Here is a 12,033-nt window from a genome sequence, read left to right on the forward strand (position 1 = left end):
ACCTGCATTTGTAAATAATATGGTTATCTCATTAGGAACCTCAAGAATTTGTAAATTTTCAAATTTAAGAACTCAGTAATATGTGTTATATGATCAACATACTAGTAAACTTTTACTTCAACATGAAAGCAACAAACTGTTACAAACTTTAAGTGCTACCTTTTATAGACTTACGCTAAGTAGGTATGTTCCCTTGATCTCTTCTTTGTTATAGAATCTCTAATGACTATTTCATTGACCCTGAATTAATGTGTTTTTCTTCTTTCTTATAGAATCTCTAATGACTATTTCATTGACCCTGAATTAATGTGTTTTTATATTTCTGTTCAATATCTTCATTCTTAGCTCAAAAGTAATGAGGGAAAGATATTTAGAAAAACATAAGAGCACTAATTAAAAGTGGAGAACGAAACTCTTTTTTTGACCTAGAAGAATTCAGTACTAACCTTTCCCTGGTGAACTATTAAGCAAAAACAACTTTTGATATCTACGTACTGGATGTTTCTGTTTCAGGTTTCTGCATGCTTTCTTACCACATTACCGTGTGAATGTTCATTGTCAGGTAGTTGCTTTGTCGCTTAAGGGAATTGGTGATATGCCAATTTATTAATCTTTCACAATATTAGGAATTTAAAAAAACATGCTACTTATATTTTGTAAAAACCCTTATACTGTTTTTTTTTAACAATTTTTCTGCAAGAAAACTTTTAAATGAATTATAAAACATCCCAAGATGCCGTAAGGTAATGCACCTGGATTAATTATGTGGTGTCTTCAAATCAGGTTAGTCAGTAACTTAAATTTTTAGTTGAAACTCTGTACCTTGAATCATTCTAGAACTTTTGAATATGTAGGAATGTGAATGCCATACAGAAAATATTTAAGGTAGCTCATGTTTATAGTATTTCTTTCTAGATGCTCATTATAATATAGCTAATCTTGTGATTAAATAACTTTTGATACAAAAAATTTTTTAAATACTATGTAGATGTGACATTTGTAGATGAACATTACCAATTTCTAGTATGAGGCAGTGCTTTTCAACATCCATGACTTTTAACAATTTTTTGTCACACTGAGGTATGAATTTAAATCACTGCAAATCACTATAATGATGAGGAATATGTTCTTAGTATTTAAGCATAACCATGCTGCTTTTTGGCACAAGAACTCATTTGAAGTGATAGAAATCCATTTATTTGTAGAAAAATATTTATGTCCATCAAAGTAAATCCAATTCTTTTGGATGTTTACAAATCTTAAGGTGATAGTTTTGGATTCATTTAGAGTAGCATGTCTGACTTGGGTCCATGAAAGAATCTGGAAACGTGGAACACCACCAATGAATCTGTCATAATGAAGACTTTAATCAGTGTAAAAATACTTCAAGTGAGAAAAATCATTACTGAAGTTTAAAAATATTTATGCTTTGAGCATATACTTAGAAAACATAGGAATTCTCTATGGAAGTATGATTCAGAAGAATTTTATTTTTATGGTAATATAAAAATGATTTTAGTTTTTGTTTACAGAATTAATTTTTTTTTTCTTTTCTGGGCTCATTTTACAAAGTTGGAACTTTGTAGAATCTGATTAAATGGCCTACTTGAGTTAACAGAATTGTTGGAAGATTTATGGCCATCAAATAAATATTTTAGTTCTTTGATTAGTTCTAATCTATTTTATTGAGAAATTTTGTCTTGTGATGCTAATCTGGATTTTAAAAATTAATTAGGGTTTTGGACATAATTTTTACACATAGCAAAGTCACTGCTGTCAGAGATAAGCACAGCCAGACATTAGGTAAAACCATGAAAACAGATTTTTTCAGTAACTCCTTACAGTAGGAGAAATAGCTGAGCTCTGTTCTGATTTGTGCAGAGGTGACTGGGACTTTTAAAGGCACATGAAAGAGTAGGGAGGAGCAGAGAGTGGGGTTCAAGTAAAAAGTTACAAAGGATGTCAACATAAATGTGATTAGGCCAGATGTGTCTGCTTCTGGTGATCGTTGGGCTACTGTCCTCCCCCAGAGTCTGGGAGACCAATGATCTGCCCCTCCTGATGATTACATGGAAGAAAGGACTTGAGAGGTGCACTCATGACTTGTAAGAGATGCACCTGCATCTCAAAGGGACAGAGAAAGGATTCATGATTTTAAGCCCTTTTTAGTAAATGCTGCGAAGAGAGATCACGGGGCTTATCCTCTGGTATTGGTTAGAACAAGCGGTTAAATTCTACTGGTGGTGTTTTCTTGGGCAGGCATTTTAATAGGGGCTAGGGGTCATCCTAGGAATGTGGTCTTAATGCTGCCAGAAGCCATTCTAAAGTCTTAGCATCTCTTTGTACAGTGATGTGGGCAGGGTCTTAGGTACAGTTCTCATTACTTAATATATAAAATTCAAATGAAAAAGGATATTTCTAATTTTCTAATAGAAATTAGAGTATTAATTTGACATCTAAAGGAATGAAGGAGCTATATTTTTCTGAATTGAAAATTTTTTTTTCATGACACAGTGTTAAGGATTACAAATATATTCCCCCATCCCGTTTTTTTTTCCTTTTGAGGAAAGTGAATCCACGTGATTCTAAACTTAAACCATATACAATTTAAGCATGCCCACAGTAGAAAGCCTCCTACCACCATGCCCTCACTATCCTAGTCCCCAACTCCCTCTCCTGACAGTACCATCTGTGCTTCCCAGGTGTGTGATTGGGTTTCATCACTAAGCATTCTGTGCCCTCAAGCTTTCTTCCGATTCACAATGGTGTGTTCATAATGTGGGTGTGTCACATTTAGCATGTTTCCCTTACTCTGTTCCACCTGGGTTTGGGTAGGTTTTTGCCTTTTTAAAAAAGGATTTTCCCAGCTATGTTGTCAGACCAGTAGACTGTCTTCTATATTTCACTGAAACATGATTGTCAATATTTGAGTCATCAGCAGGGTTGGCATATTTTGTGTATGAAAATAGTGTACACCATTAGAGTATAAGAGACATTATGATGGAAACAGCAGCAAAACTCTCAGCGTAATTTAGTGTTTGCTGTCTTTGCTGTTCAGGGAGTATGTAAAGAGTGATGGCTACTTTTGTGTGACCAGTTTGATATAAAGGAAACAGACTTCACCTCATCAGTGAAGGGGACTCTTGTTGACAGCGAGTTTTAGAATTCTGGAGTCTCAAACCTGAGTGTCTGCAGAGATACTCTATATCTTTGAGTCTTTGAAGTTTGATCAGCCACATTATTTAGAAGACAGAACTGCATTTGTCTTGAATGAACTTTGTCACAGTATTTGTAGTATTCCTTCTACAAGTAGCATTACTTGTAGTAATACTGTAGGATTACTTCTCTTAAAATAACCCCACTAACTCTGATTATTTATCTTTTGCCCATGCGTAGCTGAGTGACACTGCTAAATGAAGGGCATTTGTTAAAATTAGCCTTTCATAGAGGATGGGAAGAAGACTTACAGTTTTGAGCATGGTGTGCTCTAGGTACTTTTGTATACACTCTCACTGTAACTTGAGAACAGTCCTGTGAGATGGGTGTTGATACCTCCAGTATGTACTGTTCAGGAATGCCAGATCTAGCACCTTAACTCATTATGCCATGAGCTAATGAGTGGTTGAATTGGGTTTGGACCTCAAATGCACTACCATGTGCCTTGCTCAGCAATGCTTCAGTAGAAGAGTTTCTTTTAAAAATTCCTCTCAAAGGAAAGCTATGTTACATTATTAACATTTAGTGGACTTCTGAATTATCCTAAAAACCAAACTTCAGTTTTCTAGATTATTTTGAGATCCGATCTCTTCTTCTTGGCTACGGAGGGCATGTGGAGTATGGAGGTTGGCAGGGTCTTTCCTTGATGATATAGTGTGGAACTGGGAAGAACAAAAGTGATCCTGGCTTTGGTATTCTTATAAACCCAGAACCAGTCTTTGTCATCAGTCTTTACAGAGGAGTGAAGAGCAGGAATTGGAGCTGAAGCAAGTGGTCTATTCCCATGGAGTGGCAAGAGTGGATGTGCAGGGTGGGAGGGGCCTTGGAGAAGAGAGCCCAAAGGTAGCCCCTAGGAAAATGGCCTATCATGGAGAGGAGGCTTTTACACAAGAACACCTACAGCCTGGCCCCAGGGAAGAGGAGAAAGATACTAAAATTGCTTGACTATCTCAGGTATCTCTGAACTTTCTCAGTATCTAACTCTTGGCCAAGATGAAGCTGAGGACTTGGCAGGACTAGTTTTGCAGCATCCTGGAGGTTGGAGGCTGAAGCCCTTCTCTGCTCTTCTAGGAAATGCCTGTCTCTGCATTTGGATCTGACATTGACAGTGGCATCATCAAGATCCAGAAAGATTGTTTCCTATTCTGTGCTGCTTTGACCAGTGCAGGTGAGGCCATATTAGGAAGAAAAAAAGTTTCAATTTTTCAAAGAACTAGAGTAAAATTTTAAGTCAGTTTAAAAAAAGTAACCCTGTTACAAAGGCAAAGCTTCTATGAAATACTTAGTTCCAGGAAGAATATTTCTTAGGTAGTTGATTTGTTTCACTGCCAGAATTGGCTTGGTGGGATACATTCCAGAGAGTACTAGGGAGCCATAACACTGCTTTTTAATAATGCTCACCTTAATTATCTGCTTATCTTAATTATCTTTGCTTCCAGGGATCATTGTGTAGCTTACTTTGTTTTGGGTTGGGCTCCTAATTGTATATTACAAAGAACATTGTAAACAGTGTTTTTCATGATTTGCTTTTTTTTTTTTTTTTTTTTTTTTTTAATTTGCCTCCATGATTCTTTGTGAGGTATGGTAATAATTGGTGTTGGTGCAGGAACCTATCAGAATGACCTGGGGAATTTTTCAAACTGCAGAAATCTCTACTCTTGAGGTAATATGCCACTGTATTCTTTCTTTCTTCTTCTTCTTTTTTTTTTTTTTGTGATCGGAATTTCTTTTAGCCCCCTTTTTAAAAATTTTATTATGTTAGTCACCATACAGCTACAACATTAGTTTTTAATGTAGTGTTCCTTGATTCATTGTTTGCGTAGAATACCCATTGCAGTGTATTCTTTACTTAAGAGTGCTCCCCACTGCGACCCTCCCCACAAAAAAAAAAAAAAAAAAAAAAAGCTCACTGAAAGGAAAATAAAATGTTTAAACTTACAGAGGATAATTGTGAAAGTTTGTGCAAGTTTCAGAATGTTAAGGTAGATCAAGTTACTGTTCAGTCTGATCATGGTTATCTTCAGTACTCTTTATCTTCACTCTGAAGACAAAGTATAAGTATACCTTATATTCCTGGAACTTGAATTAAAAAAACAGACAAACAGAAAACCTCATGAAAACCGTAGTAACATAAAACATGATATAAGAAGTGAATTCAAAATTAGTTTTCTTTGTCACCTAGATTCTTTGGGGGAGAGAAGTATTTTCCATAGATCTCTCTCTTTTCTGATACATGTAGTTGGGTTTGTGATGACAGAGATTATAGCTCCATGATTTACTACTTTGTTTAGAAGCCTTGTAATCATATTTAGGAAAAGATTAAGAGGCAAAGGAATGTGGATAGACATGGTACGGGAACTTGAAACTGGAAAATAAGTACTAACCAAAATACATGTGGAATTATAACATCTCCTTGCGGGGAGAAGTCGAAAATGTCTGTCTGGAAAGACCCTCCTTTGCGGGCTCATTGGAGGGCTTCTGTGTGAACAGAGTAGGCACCATAGTTTAGAAGGAGCCGGAGGTAAGAGCCCTGTCTTATGCACTTGTAGAAGGCTTTCATAGTGTATCTCAGGACAGTGGTGCTATATCTGGGACATAAAGGCCTATCTATGTTCATAGTCCTCTCTGCTTACAATGTAGCTTAAAAGGCCTACATTAGTTTTCCTCTAGGGCTGACAAAAGAATCCTCGTGTGATTTTTTTGTTGTTGTCCTTTTTTTTTTTTTTTGATTGAAATTTTAGGTAGTTAACATACAGTACAATATTGGTTTCTGGAGTGGAATTATGTGATTCATTGCTTACACATAGTACCCAGTGCTCATCAACACAAGTACCCTCCTTAATATCCATCATCCATATAGCCCATTCCCCATCCACTTCCCTCCATCAACCCTCTATTCTCTATCATTAAGAGTCTCCTATGGTTTGTTTGTTTCTCGACAAATAGAGTTGTTTATTGAAGTAAATTTACATTGGAGGTAAACAGCTTTTTTCTCTATCGTACTATATAGAATATTCCATAAGTTTTAGTAAGTATTTCATGAAAAAGTCCCATAGTTAACTAACTTTAGAAGGATATTAAATTTCTGTAGCTATAAGGTTAATACAGAAAAATCAATTTTATCTTCATATGCTAAGAATGAAAAATTGTAAACTAAAATTAAATAATAAAACCCATTATAAGAAATGAAAAAATAAATAGAAAAATGTTGAAGATCTCTGTACTTAGAATTACAAAATATTGAGAGAAATTAATACCTAAATAAATGGAGATACATAATGTGTTCATGGTTTGTCAAGATGACAGTTTTATACCAGAGGAGCAATATACTTCAGTGCAATCCCAATCACAATACCGAGAGTCATTTATTCTTGAAAATAGAAAACTGATTCTCAAATTTGTATAGAAATGCAAGGGTCCTGGAATAGCCATAGCTTTTTTTAAGAGAACAAAATTGGATGACTCACTCTGCTATAAGGGCTTGTAAGTCTATAGAATCAAAACTGTAGAATTGATATAAAGAAGAGGAATGGAACAGAATAGTCTAGAAATAGATCCACACATAAATAGGGAATTGATTTTTACAAAGGCATCAAGGTGACTTAATAGGGAAAGGAAAATCTTTTCAGCAACTATTTCTGAAACAATTGGAAGGAGTTATCAGAAACATTGAACTTCAACCTCTTTCTTCCTCTGATACAAAAGGAAATTGAAGATGACCAGAAACCCAAGTATAAAAGTTAAAAACTAAATCTGTAGAAGCACACACAAAAACACAGTTCCATTTCAAAAACAATACGTCAAACATTAGAAACCGTTTATGAAAAGGGTACCTGGTTGGGCTCAGTTAAGTGTCTGCCTTCAGGTTAGGTCATGATCGAAGGGTTCCTGGGATGGAGCTATGGAAAAAAGCAATGGGTTGATGGAAATATTCTGTATATTGATGGGGAGAGTGGATATACAGTATTTGTCACAGCTCATTATACTTTATACTTAATATCTGTGTGTTTTATGGTGCATGATTTATGTCTCAAAAGTAGTTTCCTTACAGGGTACCTGGGTGGCTCAGTGGGTTAACGCCTCTGCCTTCGGCTCAGGTCATGATCTCAGGGTCCTGAGATTGAGCCCCACATCTGTCTCTCTGCTCAGCAGGGAGCCTGCTTCCTCACACTCTCTGTGCCTGCCTTTCTGCCTACTTGTGATCTCTGTCTGTCAAATAAATAAATAAAATCTTTTTAAAAAAAAAGTAGTTTCTGTAAGTAATTACTTATTAAATCATGCATGTTGCCTTTGCCTCTCTAAGCAGGCACATCTCTACCATTGTTTCTAAAACTTAAGGTGCCTCAGAGTTCTATTATATTAATGAGGGTTTTCCAGAGAAACTGAACCAATAGAAAATACATGGGGAAAGAGAGAGAGAGATTGCCACTTAGTTGTGAGAACCAGCAAGTCTAAAATCTGTAGGGAAGCGGGCAAGCTGGGCAATGAGGCAGGATTCCCATGTCTCAGTTTTGAGGTGGAACTTTCCTTCCTCTCTGAAACCTCAGTCATGGCTCTTAAGGCCTTCCAGTGATTGGAAGGGGCCCATCCACACTATGGAGGATAATCTGCTGTGCTTAATGTCAATGACGATAAATGTTAATCACATCTAAAACGTATCTTTATAGCCAAACTAACATTAGTCCAAAACAACTGGGCAGGTCGGAGAGTTTTCCATTCCTTCTTCATAGATGAAGGATCAGGATCACCAAGATGGCATGATTCGTCAAAGATGTGATCATTAAAAAAAAAAACCAAAAACCAAAAACCAAAAAACCATGCCAGGTGTTATTTGAGAAGCTTGGAATGCACCAGGGAACAGAGGAAAGGCTCTGAACTTGTGGAGCCTGCATTCTAGTGGATAGAAGACAGTAAAAATACTAGAAAATTCTGTAGTAACACAGAGAATGAAAATAATAAATGTTTGGGAAAAATAGGTGGGCTAAGTTAGGGGGCACTGAGACTTTCCCATGGGGAAAGTTATCTCATGGGGTTTGCCTCATTTAGAAGGTGGCATCTTCAGCGGAGGCTTGAAGGACCCTCATGGATATCTTGGGAGAGCCAGTCCACTAGAGGAAGCTGCTAGTGGGAAACTCCAAAGCGTCCTAACTAATGCTAGAACCCTGGTCTTAAGTTGTTCATTGTTTAAGCCTAAATATTGAGCACAGTCTTACTGTAGCATGTGCTAGACATTGGAACTACAGTAGGAAAAACACATATTGTGCCAAGAAAATTCCTAATTTTTAATTTTCGTTATAGGAGTGGTTTTCACCCATGAGTAAGAAAGTCATTACAAAGATCTTCAAATCTATTTTGTTCTCAGAGTTTTCTGTAGATATTAATTATATTGCCTTAAATATATGTGTTATTGATAAAAAGAATGTGGACATTACTAAATTCATAATTATGTGTTATTCAGTTGATAAATATCAAAAGTTCCATTATGATCCTGCTGGGTGATATGTAATCTTTTGGCTATTTTGAAGTTGAAAAGGGCCCTCATTCTTGAAAATGTTTGAAACCTCTATTCTTTGCCATGCATTTGCTGCATTAAATTGGCTCTAAAAGCCACACCAAAAATTTGCTGTTCATAAAGACAGGGAAGGCCTTTGGAAATTTTTAACTGGAGGAATAGCATGATGATACCCGTGTTTTGGGGAAGATATCTTTTTATTGGGAGGTGTCCAGAGGAAGTCAAATGGAGTAAATCAGTTGAGGAATGCTCATGGTTTGATTATAGTTTCTTGGTTCATAATGCAGTGCTGCACACTTCACTATAGTTAAGTCTTTGTTCCTAATGCTGGAAAGAACTTCCAATCCTAATTTCTCTGAAGTACACATTGCTTAACACAGTATTTCCAAGTAACGGTTATCATCTGTTAGAAGTCAACAATTAAAACTAGATTTCTAGCTTAGTCATACCTGGAACACTTGAAATGTTAGCAGCAGTTAAAACAGACCCTTTTGAGGGTATATGTACACGCTAGCAGGTAGATGTCTTGTTTATGTGTCTGTAGGCTATTTTGACATTTATATGTTGGGATGAACTTTCATTTTATCCTTATGTTTAAAACTCTAGCTTTCAGAATCTGAACTTACTTACTTTAATTTGATCTTGATGGAGAACCAAAGAATTACTATTGAGAGATTTCAGAACATCCACTTACTATCAGTAAAGGTCCCTCTACTGGTAAGTAATATCGAAGGTTTTAAAGTAGCAATAAATACTTAAGAAAATTCAGAAAGGTAGAAATCAGCATACTCAGATGTGACAGGGTAAATCATTCATATCTTTGTAAAGGATTTCCAAAGCCTGCATTTGATCTTGGATACTTTTACTTGGGGTTCTCCATGTGTTTTGTATTCTATTCCTCTGCAGTATTCTTTCCCAATCAGAAAGGCCATTCCTTTGTGATTACTACTCTGCTTCATTTCTTCACACTAACTAAATAGGCACTCTTGATGCATTATCCTATATCATGCTGTATTTTGATCTTTGATGTTGCTGTCAGACAGAATATCAATATGAAATTGTAACAGTTGTTTGCATTTGTGTTTAATTCAACCTGTGTGGTACTGGCAACCATATGAATATTCATTCTTTGGCAGAACGTATGCTTCTGGCTTTGTTGCTGATTCAGATTTTCCGTGCATCTGGGTATGTGGTGGTTCTTGCTCAAACATCTAGATGCTGTATTGCTAATGCTTCCACTTGCCAGATGGTAAATATATAAGCACAATTTTCCAGACAATTGTTGTCTGGGTAGAAATCTATGTGCATTCTGAGTTTTCTTGTATTCATTTTTTTAATCACTGTGAATATTAAATCTTTCCACCACAAAAATGGCTCTCCTGTGCCTAACCCAGTTCTGTTAGTCCTCAGGATTCTGTATTTGCAGTGGTTTTATTCACCATTAGAGAATCTCTTTCCTTGTTAATACCCTTGTTGTTACTGAGACTAGTGAGATAGGCTCAGAAGCACTCATGCTGAGACTGGCTCTAGTACTGATGCCTCTATCAGGTAGAGAGAAGTAATTGCCATCATTGAAATCTACTTAGGATTGTTGATGTGTGTCTGTTACATGCCAAATGTATGCCTGGGAGTCAGTCACTGAGTCTGCGTTCAAACCGCCTTTCTTTTCTTTTGTTTTTCTTTTTGATTATTATGATTAGAGGACCTGAAATAATGGTCCTTTATATTTTGGAACTTGTTAAGGAACTTGTCAAGAGGCTAAAAAAATTTGATATATACTAGTTGATTATTTATAAATACATTTAGATTGAAAAAATGACAGTTAAAATTTCCAGATTATCTTTGTAAAATAAGGCTTTTCATTATGAACATTAAATTAGTTTAATGTGTACAAATGGGCATTTATTTTGAAAGATGTGCATAAAAGTATATAATTCAATATAGTTATACTATTTTTGAGAAATTGGGTAGATGATGATGAAGAATTACATTATTATTTACTGAGGGGCTACTGTGTTCTGACACTGAGTCTAGTTTGCAGGTTCATTATCTAATGTTAGGCTTACAGTGACCCTACTAGGAAAAGTATTACCATAGGTATGAAAACTAAGGCTCAGAGTTTCTGTAACTTGCCTAAGGTTTTGCTGTAAGAAGAGACAGAATAGAATCACAAGTCTGTCTGATATCTAAGCCTATAATATAAGCAACTACAATATTGTATGATACATTGTTTGAATATATATGTAGTACATATATGCATAGGTATGTGTGTGTTTATATAAACAAAATAATGTTTTGGTCAGTGAATATGGTTTTGAAACCTTACTGTCATCTGTACCATCAATTATGCCCTCTAATAGTTGACCATCTGTCGTATACCACTGCCGCCTCTTGTCCCTCTTTGTATCACCACCACACATTTGTTCTTATTGCCCTGGTTGTAAAGTAAAACAAAACAAAGATTACTGAGGGGTTGAAATAATGACTTGATCCAAATCCTTCTTCCATCTTGTCTCGGCTTTGAGACAGATCCTCATTTACCTCCGACCACAAACTGGATAATATTATCACCTGAAGTGTTTATTTCTGTGTATTTGCTCTTGCCAACCTCAAGTGGGAATACACCTTAAGGTGTTTTTTTTTTTTTTTTAAATCTTCAATATAACGGTGTCAGCTATATGATCCCCAAACTCTACCTAACGCTGTTACTCCTATCTTTGCTTCTGTGAAGGTTTTCTTCTTCATCCTCTTATCCAGTCTATGTATCTTAATCATTACCTTCCCACTTCTTAGAAATTAATTCCTATTCATCCTCTTTCCCCCTCAGACTGCTGAATGATGTATCTATCAAGTTATGGTCATATTTCTCTTTATATGGAGGATTCGGTGTTTTTCTGTTGTTTTGTGTCTTTATTTCCTTGGTGGTATATATAATTATGTCAAAAACTGAAGATACTTATTTATTGTTGAATGAGTTGCTTTGGAACTTTTAAGATTTATTGAAAAATGAAATATCTAGAATATTTTTAAAAATTGATAAGCAGAAATTAGGCTTGAAAAGATTTAGGAAAATGCCTCATTTTATATAGTTTATCTGTTACATTCCTTCTGCAGGTGTGGGATATTAAAATGCTAATAAAATGTCTTTCTGTCTAAAGGAAACAAAAAACTATATGGGCTTATTGGGCCATAACTCAGAAATGTTACCATGAGGTTCAAGTTTTAGGAACAGAAAATCCCCTTGAAATTTATGTAGAGACTGGGCATGTGTTTTTACTATACCATGACTAATTAAACACATATGA

The 12,033-nt window shown here is 35.7% G+C and overlaps 1 protein-coding gene across 3 annotated transcripts in view; it reads left to right on the forward strand.

Moving 5' to 3' along the window:
• CRPPA (CDP-L-ribitol pyrophosphorylase A) overlaps positions 1-12,033 on the forward strand; it is a 299,557-nt gene that overhangs the window by 205,648 nt on the left and 81,876 nt on the right. For 2 of the 3 annotated variants that reach the window (XM_032304813.1, XM_032304814.1), the window contains exon 10: positions 9,335-9,445. The exons of the other annotated variant lie outside the window; for it this stretch is intronic. In XM_032304813.1, coding sequence (XP_032160704.1) covers positions 9,335-9,445 — 111 coding nt within the window. The remainder of the gene's footprint in view (positions 1-9,334; positions 9,446-12,033) is intronic. 3 annotated transcript variants of the gene reach the window in all.

This window comes from Mustela erminea, chromosome 11 (assembly GCF_009829155.1).
Source record: "Mustela erminea isolate mMusErm1 chromosome 11, mMusErm1.Pri, whole genome shotgun sequence".
NCBI classification, from domain to species: Eukaryota; Metazoa; Chordata; class Mammalia; order Carnivora; family Mustelidae; genus Mustela; species Mustela erminea.